Below are 19,726 nucleotides of genomic sequence, written 5' to 3'. Positions count from 1 at the left end.
TTCCTTGTCCAAATCAAGATCCAGACCAGGCCCACAAGTTACATTCAGTTGTTGGTCTTTTACATCTATTTTAATGTGGATTTTTTTCCCATTCCACGTTTTTGTTTGTTTTTTTTTTTCATGCCATTGACTTGTTGCAGTAACTAAGCCCATTTCCTACGGGCTCCTCAACATTCTAGATGTGTCTGTTTGGCTCCTTGGAGTGTCCTTCAGCTTGTTTCCCTCCCTTCCTTGTTTCCAGAGGCTTGATTAGATTCAACTTCATTTTTTAGGTAACAGCACCCCAAAGGCGGTGCCACAGGCTTTGTTGTGAAACACCTCAGAAGACCCGCGGTATCTGGCTGTTCTGCTTTTAGTGATGCTACAGTTGATGGATGCATTTAGGTGATGACCACCTGATAGCTCATCCTGAAGTTTCCCATTAACCGTTCATCGCATGAGATCCATCTGTTGATAATCCCAGGTGAGTTCTGAAGAGGAATTTGTGCTGCCATAACACAACTGGTCCACTGGTTACAATTTACCCACCATTGTACATCTTTGCCCTGAATCCCCAGGAGATATGGCTTTCACTCATGGCTATATCTCCAAACCCTAGAAAACAGCTTCTTGTACCTTTAACGTGCATATCAATCTTGTTAAAATGTCGATCTACTTCAGGAGGCCCGAGAGTCTGTATTTCTAACAAGCTCCCTGGTTATTACAATATTACTGACCTGTGGCTACACTTTACAAAGCAAGGCCCTAGTGCATCGCTAACATCTAACATTTCATAGGAGCCAGAAGGAGCTATACACAGGCCGCTCAGATTCTGAAGACACTCTCTGATGACTAATGCCAACTGGCCCTAAGAAACAGGGAGGACATCTAAATTAGGCAACACTATAGGGCTCTCTTTCTGGCAAATTTTCTCTCTTCCAATCTGGAAAACTACTACTTGGAGACCAATCATGGCCTCCTTCACATGACCTCTGCATCCAGTGCCCGAGTCCACGACAATCCCCTTCCCACTGGGCTGGGTCACTTAGGCTTAGCCACCTCCTTCTCATGCACATCTCTGTCTGAAGTCCTACAACAGGAGATGGAAAAAGTACAGTGAAACACATACTGCTCTGGTTGTCTCTAAAACTTAGTTTACTGGGAAGTGGACCAGCACGTGACACAGAGGCCTGCCTGCTATCTCCCGAGTACCCTGGAAAAGGTCAGGGCATTCAGCCAGGTCCACCCAGGAAGAACTGACAACATGTGATGCAGGGGAAGAAGGGGGCTGTACCAAAACCAGGGTGGATAATAAAAGCAAACCATCCCCAGCAGCGAATGCCATAGATGACTGCCCTAGATTGTTTGCTGTCTGAATCTCAGTGCTCCCAACTGGCATCTACTCACTCCTATTTCTTGGCTTGACATCCTATACCCATGGCCCACTTTTAATCTCTCCTTTGGCTCACTTAAGCATTAAGATCCCTCCAAATACCCTTTCCAGCATTTTCGATCCACTTCCCAATTTTCATTCATGTTTTATGGCATTGCTTATACTTGTCATTTGAGAGAGTCCCAAGCCTTGGACAGTAACAACTCCCTCCAGTCTGTAGCCCTGTAGACCCCACATCAGGCCACTTTCAAATCTGGCCTTTTTATGCAGAAGAGCAGGAGATGGATTTAGGCAACTGGAGTTAGACTGAGGAACACCTCAGTTCATGGATTAGGTTGCCCTATGCGTCCTGAGGAATTGCTGAAGGTTATCAAACAGGGAAGGGGCAGTCTCACGATACTAGGTTATTTGAATATGTTTTTCCAGGTTGAGCCATTTTTAAGAGTACATCAAGGCATCAACAATGAGCATGCCTCATTAAAAATCTCAGAGAGAACATTCTGCTCTGCTGCAGCCCCGGCCCTGGTCTCTGGGCTTTCATTGTGGCATTTCCCCTTGGGTAAATGTCATCTCTCCTCAGTTTATTTATAGTTCATTTAGACCATCAAAGCAATAATAATCCCCAAAATAGAGGGAGATGCTCTGATGATCAATGGGATACATGAAAAGCACTTTTATACAAGAGTGAAAATGAAGAGGGTGGTGTTAATCTAACACCCCACAACCACCCTCCCATTCACTCCATCAACCCACTTCGTGTTATTTCCTTCAAGACCTTGCCTAAGGTATTTTTCTTCTGTGAAGCCATTCCTGACTAATTTACCACATCCTGATACAGGAAGAACTTCACATTTAAATAAGGAGGTGGCATGGGATAGACTTTGGAATAAGGCAGGTAAATATCTGAATCCCAGATCTGCTACTTACATTATGAAGATCAAATCTATCATCTGTATTACAAAGCTATTAATATGGTGGTATCACTAGTGACATTTTTTTAACCCAATGCCATTTTCTCACTACTTTCTTGTTAAGACAACCCAGATTTATTTAAATATTGAGTTAAATATTTATTCAAATATTAAGATTCCTTGATCTCATGGAAGGCGGATCCAGCTCCTTATCTATACTGGTCATGTGACCCCATTCTGGCCAATAAGATACAAGGGGAAGTCTGATCAGGGACCCTGGGAAAGATGTTCGTCCCTAAGGTGAATGCCCCGTCTACCTGCTTCCTGCTTTTAAACTTGGTTATGCAAGCACATGAAACGTTTCACTGTGAGAGGCAGACAACTGCAAAGACACTGACCCAGAGCTCAGAGTTACGAAGCTGCTGACCTAATACCAGCAATGGTGTTAAGCGCTGGGGAGACAGTGACGAGCCAGCATACGTATCGTCTCTGCCCCTCTGGAACGTTGAGTCTGGTGGAGGGTAATGGTCAATGATCAAACACCACACAAGTAAGTATGAAATTACAACTGTGGTAAGTGTTCTCAGAAGAGGAGCATGTTACTACACTAATAAATCACGGAGAAATGTATCTTCCTAATATTCCTGTATCTAATCTGGGAGAGCCAAAGATGCTTCTCTGCAGGTGAGATGATGGATCACCAATCTGAAGGAAGGTTAGGAGATAGTTGGATGAGGGCCAAAGAGAGCAAGGGTTTTAGGGGGATAGAATAGCAAATGTGAAGACCTTGGGCAAGAGGGAACACATGTTTGCTATACACACTACTCCTTATAAAATAGATAAATAACAAGGACCTACTATACAGCACAGAGAACTACATTTGATGCCTTGTAATAACCTATAAAGGAAAAGAGTCTGAAAAAGAATATATATATCTCTGAATCATTTTGCTGTACACCTGAAACTAATACAACATTGAAAATCGACTATACTTTAATAAAATTAAATTTAGAAAAAAGAGGGAACATTGCAATTGTACTTTTATTTTCAAGATTACTTTTATTTGATCAAAATTGCAAATATATGTTTATATGTGTTTATAAGCCACATATGTGTATAAAACTATATATAGTTTTAAAAGTCAAATAATTACCTGGAGTACTAATATTGAAAATAATACTAGTTCATATTATTGAAAAATATCAATCCATGCCTCACTTCTCCCTACTTTCCAATCCCACTCCTAAGGGGTAACATTTTTTCATTATTGGAGCTTTCTTCTCCAAATTCTAGCATTTACCTCCATGTTTCTAAATAGTATGCTGACTGGCTAACCCAGAACACACTTCTGTGACCAATTTCTGGCCAATGAGATGAAGGCATGCAGGAGGCTCCCAAGTTAGTGCTGGCACTGCTTTCCCCATAAATGATTTGGGTGAAGCTAGCCTGACCCTCTCCCCCTTCTTACTGCCTTAAGCAGAGATGTAATGGCTAACATTGAAGGGATTATCTTGTGTCCACCTGAAAAAGGCCAAGAGAATCTAAGAGATGCCAGAACTGAGTGTCAGGACCAAAGCAAGTGGCTGCCAACTTTCAGACCATTTTTTTTAAATGAGAGAAAACTAAATCTTATTTTTCTAAACTACTGTTAATCAGCCTTGACATTATTGGCCGCCCAAAGCATTCCTAACTGATGTTTAGTTGCTAGTTCCTGATCCATGAGTTTTCAGAAACTGCTATAGACTTTCTGTTACAATAGATGATGACTTAACTCTTTCACAATCTTGCACATCCTCCTCACCCACACAATCCCAGTATCCTCCTCCTTCCATCTTTCCAGTTTTAAGTTAATTATCATTCAGTAATTCTACTATTATGATCATATGAACATCATTCACTGTTGAGCCAATTATGTAGTAAGATTAATTTGATAATACTTCCATTCTTATACAATCTTCCCTTCTGCCCCCTGGAGCCATTGAATGCTAAATATTTGCTTAGTTTTCTCTGTACCTATTCCTAACACTTTCCACATCCTTAACGAGTGTCTCAATATAATTTTCCACAGTGTTAAAATTAATAGTAGGATTCAACCTCCCACCACCACCCCCATAACCCAGAGACTTCTGCTGAAAGACAGAGTTTAGTTATTCTCTAAACTAGCAAAAAAGTCATCATTTCTCTGACATCCCTCAAACTTTCTCCTCTGTTGCCTCCTCTCTTTTCTGAATCTTAAGACTATCTCTCTCTTGGTTCTTTCTGTTCCTCCAAGTCTTAATGGAGCACATTGTCTAATATCTTTCTGAGAAAGGGTGCAAGAGAGGCAGTTTTTAGAACTTGCATTTCTGGAATTGATTTTTATTCTACTTTTATACTTCAACAATAACTTTTCTAGGCATATAATTCAGTATATAAAGGCATTTTCCCCCACCAACATCTTCAAGCTGGCAGTGTTGTTGAGTGAGCTAACACATTCTGATTCTTGATCTTTTGCATCTCAGCAATTTCATCTTTGTTTGCTTCATTTTATTTTCATCTCTTTCATCTAGACCGGAAAGATCAGCCCAGAAATCCTATGATAATTGCTTCAATTTTTAGAATCCACTGTGCTGATCAGAAGATTTAATAATACTTGAATTCTTAAATACCACATTTAATTTTTTTCTCTGATAATTCTCTTCCCAACATTCTTTCCATTCTCTTTCTCTGAAACACCTCTTAGTCACATATTAGAACTTCTTAACTGATCCTGCAATTCTCTTTTTTTTTTTTCCCTTTTACTCTCTATTTTGGTGGTGGTTTTTGTTTGTTTGTTTGTTTGTTTGTTTGTTCTACTTTCTGGGAGGTTTCCTAGATTCTGTCTTCAAAAGTACACCATGAAAGGCTCTATTTCAGCTTTTATATTTTAATGTCCACAAGCCCTTTTTGATTCTCTGATAGTTGCTTTATTGCTTTTAAATGGTATGCTGTTCCTGTTTCATGAATGCAATATCTTCTTATATTTTAATTATAGAATCTTTAGCCCATCCTTGGACCCTCTGTTTTCCTCAAAATCACTCTTTTAGTTACATTTTTGTCCCGCTCTTTATATTTTATTTTGGAGGCTTTTCTCAAGTGTCTGGTGACCCCTGACCTCATATCTATATTTAAGACTATGGCATAAAAAGCTTCTTAGAAGCTCTATGTGTGAGGGTGGGACTTGTTGACTGATGGACTTTGTTGAAAGGAGATTTGGTAGAGAATAGGCTTCTTTCTTCCTTCCTTCCCTCCCGCTCTTCCTTTTTTCTCTCTTACTGCTCTCTCTTTTTGATTGGGAAACACCCACATGGGTATCTGTAGATCTTTTCTCTAGAATCTTATAATTTAGCCAAAGAAAGATCCTCTGATCTCTACCTTAAGGAGAGGCATGGGTGGTGGTGGTACCCATGATTCCTGGCTCCCTGAGCTGGGTGGAGGAAGCCAGGAGATGGTATCTCACTGATTAGCATACGGCCTTCACTTACTCTCCTTGTTATAGGTCCAGTGCCTCACTCCTGATGGTTTGATGATTCCCTCGATGTGCCCCAGCCTGCAGTCTTCCTGGTTCAATCTGACTAGCATGTACTTCTGTCTGCTGCCAGCATAGACAAGGGATGGTGTTATGTGCTGAATGGTGCCTCCCCTAAATTCAGAGGCGTATCTCGTTTTACAGCACTTTGCTTTATCGTGCTTTGCACGGATTGTGTTTTTCACAAATTGAAGGTTTGTGGCAAACTTGCATCAAACAAGTCTGTCGGCACAATTTTTCCAACATTTGTTCACTTCATGTCTCTGTGTCACATTTTGATAATTTTCCCATTATTTCAAATTGTTTCATTATTAATATATTTGTTATAGTAATCTGTGGTAAGTGAGCTTTGATGTTACTATTGTAATTGTTTTGGGGCATCATGAACTGTGCCCACATATGACAGCAAACTAAATTGATAAATGTTGTGTGCATTCTGACTATTCCACTGACTGGCCGTGCCCTCATCTCTCCCCCTCTCCTCAGCCCGCCCCTCTCCCTGCTATCCCCTGAGACACAACAATATTGCTATTAAGCCAGTTAATAGCCCTGTAACGGCCTCTAAGTGTTCAAGTGAAAGGAATAGTCACACTTCTCTCACTCTGAATCAAAAGCTAAAAACAATTAAGCTCAGTGAGGAAGGCATGTAGAAAGCCGAGTAGGGCCAAAAGCTAGGCCTCTTATGCCAACGAGTTAGCCAAGCTGTTAATGCAAAGAGAAAGTTCTTGAAGGAAATGAAACAGTGTGATTCCAGTGAACACATAAATGATAAGAAAGTGAAACAAACTTATTGCTGATACGGAGAACATTTTAGTGGTCTGGATAAAAGATCAAACCAGCCACAACATTCTCTTAAAACAAAGCTTAATCCAGAGCAAGGTCCTAACTTTCTTCAATTCTATGAAGGCTGAGGGAGGTGAGCAAGCTGCAGAAGGAAAGTTTGAAGCTAGCAGAGTTGGTTCATGAGGTTTAAGGAAAGAAGCCATCTCCATAACATACACGTGCAGGGTGAAGCGGCAACTGCTGATGCACAAACTGGAGTAAGTCATCCAGAAGAAGATTGGGCTCAGATCATGAACGAAGGTGGCTGCGCTAAACATCAGATTTTCAATGTAGACAAAAAGGTCTTATATTGGAAGAAGATGCCATCTAGAACTTTTGTAACTAGAGAGGAGAAGCCAATGCCTGACTTCAAAGCTTCAAAGGACAGCCTGACTCTCTTGTTAGGGGCTGATGCAGCTGGTGATTTGAAGTTGAAGCCAATGTATTACCATTCGAAAAATCCTAAGGCCCTTAAGAATTACACTAAATCTACTCTGCCTGTGCTCTATAAATGGAACAACAAAGCCTGGATGACAGCACTTGTGTTTAAAACATGGTTTACTGAATGTTTTAAATCCACTGTTGAGACCTACTGCTCAGAAAAAAAGATTCCTTTCAAAATATTGAAGCTCATTGACAATGTACCTGGTCACCCAAGAGCTCTGATGGAGATGGACAATGAGATGAATGTTATTTTCATACCTGCTAACACAATATCCCAGGGATCAAGAAGTTATTTCAACTTTCAAGTCTTACTATGTAAGAAAGAGATTTCATAAGGCTGTAGCTGCCACAGATAGTGATTCATCTGATGGATCTGGGCAAACTAAATGATAAACCTTCAGGAAAGGATTCATCATTCTAGACGCCATTAAGAACATTTGTGATTCATGGGAAGAGGTCAAAATATCAACATTAACAGGATCTCTGAAGAAGTTGATTCCAATCCTTATGGATGATTTGGAGGGGGTTAAGATTTCAGTGGAGGAAGTAACTGCAGATATAGCGAGGGAACTAGAATTAGAAGTGGAGCCTGGTGATGTGACTGAATTGCTGCGATCTCATCTCATGATAAAACTGTCATGAATGCGGAGTTGCTTCTTAAGGATGGGCAAAGAAAGGGTTTTCTTGAGGTGGAATCTGCTCCTGGTGAAGATGCTGTGAAGACTGTTTAAATGACAATAAAGGATTTAGAATACGACATACACTTAGTTGATAAAGCAGTGTCAGGGTTTGAGAGATTGACTCCAATTCTGAAAGAAGTTCTACTGTGGGTAAAATGCTATCACACAGCATTGCATGCTATACAGAAATTGTTCATGAATGGAAGAGTCACCGATGTGGCAAACTTCATTGTTGTTTTATTTTAAGAAATTGTCATAGCCATCCCAGCCTTTAAGAACCACTACCCTGATCAGTTAGCAGCCATCAACATTCAGGCAAGACTCTCTGCCAGCAAAAGGATTACTGCTTGATGAAGGCTCAGATGATAGTTAGCATATTTTAGCAATAAAGTATTTTTTAATTAGGGTATGCACATTGTTTTTTCAGACACAATGCTGTTGCACACTTAATAGACTATAGTGTAGTGTAAACATAGCTTTTATATGTGCTGGGAAACCAAAAAATTTGTATGACTCACTTTATTGAAATACTAGCTTTATTGAGGTGATCTGGAACTGAACCCACAATATCTCTGAGGCATGCTTTACTTCTGAATGGGACTGTATTTGGAGATAGGGATTTTAAAGAGGCAGTTAAGACAACATGAGGTCATATGGGTGGGCCCTAATCCAATATCACTAGTGCCCCTTTAAGAAGAGAAGATTAGGACATAGATGAGCATGCTTACTGTGGAAAGGCTATGTGAGGGTATAGCCAGTGACTGCCACCTGTAAGCCAAGCAGAGAGGCCTCAGAATGAAAACAACCCCGCCGAAACCTTGATCTTGGACTTTTAGCCTCCAGAACTGTGAGAAAATACACTTCTGTTGTTTAATCCACACAATCCGTGGTACTTTGTTACAGCAGCCCTAGCAAAATAATACAGATAGGAGCTTGGTTATGCTGGGTGGGTGTGGGGAGCTACGGGGTCTGACATCTTTGAAGCAAGATTTTGACTCATTCTCTCTGGTTTCAGCCCTACCACTCACTCCCACCCTCAATGATAAATTGGAAACTCAATTTTCTGTGCCTTTATGAGGTTGTCTAGGCTAAGCAGACTCCATCCTCAGAGCCTACAGATGCTCACGTTCATCCTTCTCAGCTCAACAGAATCAGTTTCTACTCCTTTAGTCACTTTCCACTTTTTCCCCCACTTTCCAAATTTTATTGTCATCTTTAACCTTCTCATCTCCTCTCTTATTCTTCCATCAGTGGGACTTTAGGAAGAAGTGGAGATAAAGATATGTATTCAATGCACTATGTTTTAACAAGACCATGCTTTCTGTTGAAGAGTTGCCAATAGCTAGCCCAAGAAACAGAAACTTTCACTACCCTGAAGGAGATATGCAAACCTCAGGCTACTAGCTGAATTCCACATTGCTAGTTCCAGAACTTTCAGGAAAACACCAAGTATCAACGCAAATACACATATGCATGCAACTATGAAAAACAGAAGCAGCCCCAAACTGGAAGAGACGTCCCATTTAATGCTTAGTTGGTTAAGTTACATGTCTCTATGTTGATTTCAAATTCAGGCATCCAGGTACATTTCATTCTTCTCCAGGTTTCTTCTTGGGGATAACAGCCGAGTCGAACAACTTAGTGTTTTTATGGGGCAAAACAACCGAGGAGGTGTTACCTGCCATTGGCTCCACAGTAGATTCAATGACAGACCTGCGTTAGTGGCCTTGTGTATAACATATAGTGGGTGAACAAGCAGCAGGGAGACTCACCTGATCGATGTGTAGCCCTATAAAACTTGGTATTTCTGCCCGGATGCCACAAAAGTGGCATTCTTCTCCCCCAGTCTCATTATAAAAGACTTACCATAATAAACTGACAATTCAGCATCAAACCCTCAAGTTTTACTTTAGGAAAATGGGATTGACCATCATAATAGATGCTAAAGACCACCACTAAAATGATAATAGAAATAAACAATACTATTTTTCTTTTCTGGGAATTGAACTAAAACTTTAATCTCATAAATGAAATAATTCAGTCTAAAAATAGTACTCTCTTATCACTAGCTTTTTATATGACATTTTACTTTGTTGCTGACACCTAAAATAACCATCAAACTCTAAACTGTGCTGAAACTCCTATATCTATGATGAATACTGTAGCAGATCACAGGCTTTATTTTTTTTAAACACTAACTGCTCCAATGGGGGACAGTGGTCAACCATTATAAAAGCAATCACAAGGTTGGGAATGAAATAATTCAGACAGGTAAAATCCATTACTTATCCCATGGTTGTTGAAAGTTGTTGGAAAACTCCACGTACAGTACAATTTAACATGATGGCTTTCAATGGCTAAAGATGTGCTACTTCCTCCTACAGTCAGAAGGCTGTACTGGTGTGTTTCAAACTCGAATGTGCATCAGAAACACCTGGAGGGCTTGTTAGAAACACAGACTGCTGTCTACTTTTTTGAGTTTCTTGAGGCCAGGGGTGAGTTGATGAATTTGCGTTCCCACAAGTTCCCAGGTGACCTGATGTTGACGGTCCACTCAGGACCACACTTTGGGAACCAATGCTGCACTTAAGTGTTTATGGAGAAAGACGTTTGGAGAGAGAGTACATTCTCATGATGGGTGTGGAAGAGTTTTCATATTCATTTACAACTCTTTGCCAAAAGAATCAAAGCAATGGGGTAATGGAGGTAATTTCCTGGTTGACAATATAAAATGATCCATGAGGGTCTTCTCCTTCACAATCCAACCAATCAATTTAGAAGTAGGTAGCCAATCAGGGGATACTATGGGATGCAATCAAAGCTGAGTTGTTAGGTATTGGAGAAGAAGAAAGGATTCTTGGCCACCACTGATCAAAAAAAAAAAAAAAAAAAAAAGAAAGGTGTTCCCATAAATTGTGGTTTTGTTTGCACAAACAAATTTGGGATAGTTTGGTAAAAGTTTCTGGATAATTTTGGAAATGGCTTCAGATTAAAGATGGCAGATTGACCCAAATTTGTTTATCTTCATTGTCTCCTGAAAAGCACAGTAAAGGGACATAAAAGGATAAATTCACAGGGACAAAGAAGATGCAGGAGGGATCATTGGCAAAAGATATATTTCGACATAATGCTGGAAGATGGGACGGATGAAAGTGTGGAAACAAGTTTAATAGAACAAGAGAAGCTACACTCTAACGTTGTCCTAGGGGTCAGTACAGAAACAGCCCAAGAGATTATTCTGTAAAATCCCGGATTGGCCTGTGTCATTGAAATGCCAGAGATCATCAGAGAGAGATGCTGATGAAAGGCTCAGGATTCCAGAAGTGAGGGAGAGGAGAGAGGCCTGGAGCTGAGCAAATGTGGGTATCTAGAATTGTTAGATCCTTGGGTCCTCTGTCCCACTTCCCGCAGCCAAGTAATTACCACTCCAGCAGGAGAAACAAGAGAGAGGCTTGTGCAGGAGGCACAAAGGAGGTCAGGAGTAAGGCACCTACAGGAAAGAAAAGAATGAAAAATTCTGCATACTAAGCAGTGACTTCTCTGGACCCCTTCTCTTGAACTGCCTCCAGAATACTGGCAGGCAGGTGAATGTTCCCTCAGGCAAGAGGTTGTAGATTTTTCTCTTGAGAAGCTGAAGAGCCTGGTAGAAAAGACCTCTAGTTTCTGACCTTTGGGGGAATTTCCTAAGGAAAGATGAACTTTTAACCTGATAACCACACAGCAAGCCCACCAATGAGCAAGCCCACACCCTCCCACCCCGATACGTAGTTTTCAGTGGGGTTTTATGAGCTCATTCTTAAGTATGAACGGAGAGTCAAAAGTCTGCAAGCATTTGAAGAAAGCCTCCAACATGATTAAATCTCAGAATATTAGAAATAAAGAGATTATTCTATGCTTCCAAAAGAAAGATTCCAGGTCACAAAAGAATGGGGATCAGGATGGCATTAGAATTCTCAGCAGCAATGCTGGACTCTAGAAGATAAAAGCGCAATTTTTATGAACTTATGAATGAAAAAATTTCAACTTAGAATTCTAAACTTGGTCAAGCTCTTTTTAAAAGTAAGAGTTGAAAAGAAAGTTAGAGTTGAATGAAGACATTTTAAGTTTTACATTCTGTATTCATTCTTGGGCTATTACTGGAACATATGCCATGGAAAATGAAGCAGCAAATCAAGAAAGAAGGCACAGGACAGAAACGAGGTTCATATTCTCGAGATGAAGGACGGTCCCAGGATGGCAACTGAGTAGCAGGTGCAGAGAGGAGCTCATCTCCATTGGAAAGGAAGGGCAGTGGACTTTTGGACGGATGTTTCCAGAGGGGAGAAAATGGAACTGACTGATCATTTGGAAGATAAATGTGATAGTCATTTAATAGATATGTTGTAGAAAAAATACCACGTCAGAAACATCACAAACTAAGTAAACAGATAAAAGATTTTTATAAGTAAGAAAGCTACCACAGTACACTTGTTTGGCTCTGTTTTGACTAGTATTTGCACAGACACTGACTACTGGCAACTCCTAACCTGTGAAAGAGTTATGCTGCAAAATGGTGGAAGATGAAACTGGAGGGAGTTTGAATGAGTTAAATCTTTACCTAAGGCAACAGGTGGTTAAAGCACAACATCTAAACTGATAAATCAAGAGACAGTGGTGTAAATTATTTAGAAAGAGGAAGGTAAATGACAGAATAGACAGCTAAAAGTGGAATGTCGTAGCCTCTAGACATGAGGTTAAGAAGGCAGAAGAGGTGGGTACTGCATTATCTTATATAGTATTGTATGAGCTTTAAAAGTAAGTGTGTAGAGGGGAGGCTATAGCTTAAGTGGTAAAGCACATGCTTAGCATGCACAAGGTCCTGAGTTCAATCCCAAGTATGTCCATTAAAAGAAAAACAAACCTAATAGTAAATAAATAAACAAATAGACCTAATGACCTCTCCCCAAAATAAAAAAAAAAATAAATTTTAAAAAAGTGTGTGTTTACGTTGTCTTTAAAAAAGTGAAAAAAAATTTGAAATTCACTTGTTAGGAATAGTACATGAACTAGCCAAACTTTGTCTCATAATGTAATTTTCAGGAAATATCTGATCCCTACAGATTAAAATAGGAGTTCTATGATCTCTGTCAATGTAGTATTAACTTGAAATAAATTATGATAAACTTTCCATGCCCTCCGTGTTTCTACAATTCACATTCATGGGCTAGATTCCTGTCAGAACTTCCACAAATACTGGTTGGGAGCAGTAGTTATAAATTATACGTTTGCAATTTGTGTTGTTTCCATCCAGGAGAAATCAAACTACAAAAAAAGTCAGTTTCATCCTGAATTGTTTCCGTAGCAACCATATTAAGCTGGAAGGATAAAGCACCTTTGTAGTTGCTGCTTCTATTGAATTACAGTGTAAATGTTGATGCCTGCCTGGAAACGTCAAATGACAAGAGGTTTATGGGAGGGATTCAGTGGTTTGAGGATTCCAGCCTCTGGAATCCCAGGCTGCAGAACTGGGATGGAAGAGGTACACCTGAGCCATTTTAGTGTCTGTTCAACTAAATTTCTTCACTCCATCAAAACCACAGCACTCCCCATCCGCCCAGCTCACAAAAAGGATGCTGACTTATTTGTAAAAGTAGCAATCTACCAGCTCTTTTACACATCTGGATGCGAAAAGTATTTGTTGTGGACAAGGATGTTAAAAATGCAATTATATAATAGATTCGGCGATCTCTGTGTTTCCCTCTCTCTGAGCACAACGTAAACTTCAGTCCCCTACTCTTCTGACACCGTCAAGCTGTCCTCCAATGTGGGTATTAAAAGCCTTGGGCATGTGCTGCGATTTGATTCCGGTTGGCTTGGGATACCCGAATTCAGTTTTCCCTAGTCCTTCCGTTCGACCCACAATCCCTAGTGGTTAGACGTGCTGCTTTTTTTCCTGGTTAACTTCTGTCTCTCCAGGCCCCTCAGCTCCCAACCCCCGGCCCGAGCCGGCCTCCGGGAAGAAAGGAAATGTAGCATGCAGTCTGCTCGAAGCACTGACCCTCAGCTCCCACGGGCTGCCGCAGGGCTGCAGACGTGCGGCCGCTCCACTCAGGTAAACTTCGGAGTGAGTTACCTGCACTTGGAGAAGGGCCTTACCTGAGCGCGCCTCTGCCAATGGCAGCTCACCTGAGGGAGCCCTGCAGCCAATCACCGCGCAGCTCGTCCCTCGGGCTTGTACCCTTTAGTGAAAGAATTCAGCTCCTTGCGAGAAAGTTACCTGTGGCCGCCCAAGTCCGCCACTTTCTGCTCTGTGGCTGCCCATTGCCACGATCCGGGAGGACTCCGCGCCGCCCGGCCGCCTCCGAGCTCGGGCCCCATGTGAGGGGCCCCCCCTTATCCCACCTTTCCGGCTAGGTGAGGGCGCGAGCGGGCGAGCGAGCGAGAGTGGTGAGGGGGGACGGAAAAGCAGAATTACCTGTAGCTCTTGTTCTGCCATCTCGGGCGCTCTCACACACCTTCACCTGCACAGACTTGAAAGTCCAGTTTCACCAGAGGCTGAGGCTCCAGGAAAAGGGGAGCGAGTTCATTGGATCAAACATGTCACAAGAGTCGGACAAGTAAGTGGATCACACGCGCCGGCTGCTGCTACTACCACTTTGGGCTGATGGCAACTGGTTTGTTATGTTTTTTTTTTTTTAAGTTGCTATTGTTGGTATTTTTTTTTCTTTCTCTTTTTGGTGTATCCAGACTTTTCCATATTATGTTTCTCCCCTGGTTAAGGGGAGAAACCCTGCAAGAATGTTAATGTTTAATACCCCCGTGGGCCTTGATAGTAAAAGTAGGTCTTCTTCCTTCCTCCCTTACGAATGATCTCAGCCCCGGTCTCCCAGGACGAATTCTTGGCTATTCACAGAGGTTTTGGTATATGAGGGCGGGGGGCCTGTTATTCCCCTTCTCGTTTAGTTGCTCCCACCGCTTCAGACTGCTAGGACCATTTGGAAATTCAGCTGACTTCCTTCGATTTGTCCAGAGGGCCTGCTGGATAAGCGGGTCTTGGCGGCTTTTGTGTGAGCGCAACAAAGAGCCTTTATCCTGAAGCAGAAACGGCCATCTTCCCGCACTTGGGCCGGAGGGTGTGCGTGTGCGTGGCCGCGTGTGCTCCCCCGACGCGAGGCGAGGCGTCGGGGTCTCGGGGGCCGCCGCCGTCCCCACGCAAGCCTGTCCCCGGTCTCTCCGCCCCCAAGCCCCCTCCCGCCTGCCCCCGCATTGTTTGGCCACTCTAAGCAGGTGCGAGAGGACAGGGCCTTTTGGAAGTTAGGGGGTTGGTTGGAGGCCAGAGTCTGCGCCTTGGTGGGGCGCGAAGGGGCGCCTGCAACTTAACGAGTCACCCCCCGACCGGACGGCCTCCGCGGCCCGGCTGGCCCAGGCGCCCAGCGTTGGAGGCCGCCACCTCGGGCGTGGCCAGCGGGACGGCGCGGGTGCGCCAGGCCTCCCCGGGGTGTGTGGGAGGGGGGACTCTCGCCTGGAAAGGCGGGGGCCCGGCTTCCCGCGCCTCGAAGGGCCAGCCGGGGGACGCGTCCGCCCCATCCGGGACGGAAACTCCAGACTCTCCGGGGCTCGGTGGCCAGCGCGGCCGGAGCCGCGGGGCGCCGGGCCTGGGTCCAGTCTTGTCCGGGCGGCCTCCCAGCAGGCCTGACCCCCGCCTCCGGGCGGGCTTTGTGCCGGCGGGGGGAGGTGGGGCCGAGGGCGGGAGCGAGGGGGAGCCGGAGGTGGGTCCCGCGGCCTTTCCTGGGATTCGGTGGCGACACTCCCTTCCCCCTCCTGTCGGGCACGTCCTGGGCTGGGAACGGGCTGTGTCCTGTTGGAAGTGCGTAGGGGCTACCTTTCCGCTTTCCCGGGCGGCTTTACCCTGACGGTGTGGCCACCCCAAGGAGACCTGCCTCCGGGCGTCTCCGCGGGGCACGGGCGGGACGCCTGGAGGCCGAGCGCCGCCGGCGCTTCTCCTGGGGAAGTGGCCCGGGACGCGTCCCAAACTGAGGGGCCCTGAGGGGGCAGCGGGAAGGCCCTGCGGACCTGTCCAGGGGCAGAGGGGACCGTCCTCAAAGTAAAGCGGCGGGTAGGGTAGGCGTAGCTAACAGCACAGGCTGTCACACTTGAAAAAAATTCTACCAGTTCTTAGTACCACTGTACCCACTAACGCAAGTTAACTGCGAGCTGCACTCAGGAGGGCAGGAACTAGTGTTACAAACACGGGAAGAGGGCGGGAGCAGGGGTAGGGCTGGGGAAGTGTGATTGTGAGTCTTGTGAGTGTGAGTCTACTCCACTCCCGCCCCAGATTCTTTCTGTAACTTTTAAGAACTCACTACTCGAATTTGAAATTTTCAGTAACCAGAAGTCGGGATAGTAGCCTTTTTTTTTTTTGATTTGTTTTTATCTTCGTGTCAAAAATGGTTGCAAATCTAGTGAATATTGGATATGACTTATTGTAATCCTTTAATGAAATAACACAATTAGCGTTTGGTTGCACCACTAGTTTTGTAATACAACAGGAGTCAAATGAATTCAGAATGAGAACGGATCGGTTTTTATTTTAACCAGCTATACTTAGCATCAAGAAACACAGTTTCTTTAGTATTGAAAATTCGTTGTAATATAGTCAGTAATATTGTATTAACTTTGGTGGCAGATGCTAACTAGTTTTATTGTGCAGACCATTTCATAATGTGTATACATCAAATCACTATGTTGTACACTTGAAACTGATATAATATTGAATGTGAATTGTCCTTCAATTAAAAATACATTTAAGGAAAGTAAGTAAGTTCTGAACACTAGCAGTCTAGTTTCAATGCAATGCATTGCCTGATTTTCATGGGTAATAACTGTCTGGGGTTACGTATACTTACATTTAGTGAAAGTAATTTTTATCTAGTCATGCTTCCCAAGACTTCATTTTGTATCCTGGGAAAAGTAATACTAACAATACCCAAAGAGACCATTGGAATCAATTTGCTTCTCTTTGCTGAGACTCTTGAGAAACGCTTGAAATTAATAAATGATTTTTGGATCGTTTTGCAAATTCTAGCCTAGTGTTCTTAGTGTTAATATTCTAATGGAGGACTGACAGGGGTGGTTCCGGGTTTTATGAGCTGAAGCTTATGCAGTTGTGCGTGTGTTAGGTGGAGGGAGGGTGAGGGCTCTATGAAAAAGAACACGTGAGCCCGTTTCTGGGGCTTCCTGCCAGAGCACACTGGGTCCAGAAGCTTGAGCTTTATCAGCTTCACGGTAAATCCCCGTAGGAGGTCTGTCTGTATTTTCTGGAGCTAACCTAAAAGAATACACACAGGATTTTTTTTTTTTAATTGTATAAACCCATCAAAGTGTAGGTGAGCTTTTGGATAGCATACGAAGATAATTCCAGTTAGCAAGTCTGGACTAAAGTAGCATCATCTTTTTTATGGCTATGAACTTTTCATATTGAAATGATCTGCTTTTTATGTTCTGCAGTGTCGATGCTATCACTCTTTAACACAAAGTGTTTTTAGGACAGTTTGTCTTTATACATAATTAAAATTTTTCTACTCCCCCTTTCTAACATTTTATGAAGTTTTATGATCTTTGTCAACAAGCATGTGTATTCTAGCAGCACAATGATGGATTTAGAAACTCTTATTTTACTGCCAGAATATTCAGAATATATGTATATATGATTTATTTGAAACCCACAGGTGTTTTCCATTACATATATGTGTTTTCGGATTACCTACCATTTGCAACACATTAAGACAGATATTATAGGAGAATAAAAAGATGTAGAAGATGGGCTACGTCCTCAAGGGGCTTACAGTCTAGTGGAAGATGAGACATCAACAGGCATTATATCAAGCCCCCTTCTCCCTGCCCACCCCACTTTTGCCTAAGAACAATAATCTTTAGTCATTCTGTGTGTTTTATCTAAAGGAGTCCAGCCATTATTCTAGAAAGGAAACAGGAAATACCCAAAGTTACAGGTCTCTCTTGTGGATAGCCTTTCAAGTAATGGGATGAAACATTTTAATTAAGCTTTCAACTCTTTAGTTTTATAAATGTATATGTTTCCATTTGGCTAAATAAAGTAAGATCACAAATACTGAGATGATCATATCTTCCTTAAACCACTAAAAAAATTCACTCATTTATTCAACAAATATGTCTTGAATGCTCCTCTTACTGAGCATCGATCCTAGTGTTGAGATTTATTAGCAAATAGAACAAACTCCCTGCCATTGTGGTGCTACTGTTGTAGTATCAGGAAACAGAGCGGATAATAAAGTAAATACATAACAAGTTAGACGGTGATAAACACTACAAAGGAAAGCAAAGCAGGCTAAAGGAGTTGAGAATAATGGGGAATTAGTTTATGTAAGATGGTCAGGGATGGCCTCTTTGATAAGATGACATTTGAACAGAAACCTGAAGTGAGAGATCAAGACTTGGTACTTGGGATTCTTGGGATAAGAATGTTACAGGCAGATGGAAGAGCAGGTGCGAAGGCCCTGCTCTTTGGGAAGAGTGCTTAGCATATTCCAAAGTCAGGAAGGAGCCCAGTGTGGATGAATCAGAGAGGTAGAGAAATAGTGGTCCCTTTAAGTAAACTAACATAGTCAATTCTCTACACAATAGTCCAGACATTTGTACACTCAAAAACAGACATTATACTTATAAATTGTCTTGGTATCAAGAGGTGAGTAAATAAAGAATCAGCTAATAGTGTCAGTCTTGTCCTTCCCCGAGTATCACCAGTTTAAATGGCTAGGGTCTAGTGTTCTCTTCCCAACAATGGATTAAATCTTGCACGCTTCTTAATTTAGAGGTGAAAAAAAAAAATGCACACATAATCGATGACCCTTGAGAATTAGAACTGAAGGAGAGGGACCAAGTACCCATGGTGTTTGCTCTGACACTCCCACCTCTCTGAGCCTCTGAATTTAACTTGCCACCCTCCGTGGCTATCTTTAGATTAGTCTCCAGCAAAATAAGGCTTGCTCTTCCTTTCTCTGGCCCTCATTCAATTTCTGCAAACTTGTATTCATCAGAAAACAGACCAGTCCGCTGTTTTATGAAAGTGAGACACTGCAAACAGTGTGCTTTGCTTAGTTTTTCATCATCAATGAAGTAAACTAATTTATAGGCAAAGTTAACCTACTGAAAAATAAGACAAGACTATGAAAGTCTATGTTGATTAAATTAAACGTTGAAGATAATTATGTATATACTTAGTAATAGGAATCTTCATAGGAATTCGTTAAATCGCTGCAAAGCAAACTCATCTGATTACAAAAATGTCACCTGAGGCACTTGGTAAAACTACAAATCCCTGGGCTCCACCCTAGAGCTGTGGGATCAAGATTCTCTCTGGAGAGGGGTCGGGCATCTGCACCGGGTTAGTTAGTGAAGTAACGCTTTAAGTGAGTACTTCACATAATAAATTCAATTTATATGCAGCTTCCCAGGTGTATATCCAGCGTGTAAGTGAAATGAAACCTGTGGGCTTTATTCTACGTTCGTTACGCGGCCTCTGGATGAGCAGCTTTGGATATTATTTTAACTTGGGTTCAAGAATTCTTAGACCTTCTCCCAGTATCATTTCCTTTTATTGTTTTGCCCCTTCTAGAAGAATGGGGTCCTTTTAACAGGCCATATATTTCCAGAGCTGCTAAACACCTGATTTGGAGTGATGTCACCCACGTGGGCTTCTGTCAGGCCCAGAGCTAAAAGGTCAAGCTCAGATTTTCGGCCAGATTCCACTCACTAGGGAGCTGGGTTGGAGTTAGAAGGCCAGCCTTGTCCCTCTAGAGTTTCACAATAGATCATAAAATTAGTGTTCGTTTTTCTGGGCACAGTTATTTCACTGAATTTAGATTCTATGTTGTAGCACAAAGTCAAAGATAAAGAGCACCGATCTGTCCGATATGATGTTGGTCCTTGGTGA

The 19,726-nt window shown here is 42.5% G+C and overlaps 1 protein-coding gene and 1 long non-coding RNA gene across 4 annotated transcripts in view; one reads left to right on the top strand and one right to left on the bottom strand.

Moving 5' to 3' along the window:
* LOC116148905 (uncharacterized) overlaps positions 1 to 14,318 on the bottom strand; it is a 77,785-nt gene extending 63,467 nt beyond the window's left edge. For both annotated transcript variants that reach the window (XR_004132485.2, XR_010377052.1), the window contains exon 1: positions 14,231 to 14,318. This is a non-coding gene — a long non-coding RNA (uncharacterized LOC116148905). The remainder of the gene's footprint in view (positions 1 to 14,230) is intronic.
* The window catches only part of GRHL2 (grainyhead like transcription factor 2), a 142,767-nt gene continuing 137,356 nt past the window's right edge, over positions 14,316 to 19,726 (top strand). For both annotated transcript variants that reach the window (XM_010981884.3, XM_010981883.3), the window contains exon 1: positions 14,316 to 14,372. In XM_010981884.3, the coding sequence (XP_010980186.1) occupies positions 14,353 to 14,372 (20 nt within the window). In that variant the 5' untranslated portion in view covers positions 14,316 to 14,352. The remainder of the gene's footprint in view (positions 14,373 to 19,726) is intronic.

The sequence above is a fragment of the Camelus dromedarius genome, chromosome 20, assembly GCF_036321535.1.
Source record: "Camelus dromedarius isolate mCamDro1 chromosome 20, mCamDro1.pat, whole genome shotgun sequence".
Lineage (NCBI taxonomy): Eukaryota > Metazoa > Chordata > Mammalia > Artiodactyla > Camelidae > Camelus > Camelus dromedarius.
This window is presented reverse-complemented; position numbering and strand designations above follow the sequence as displayed.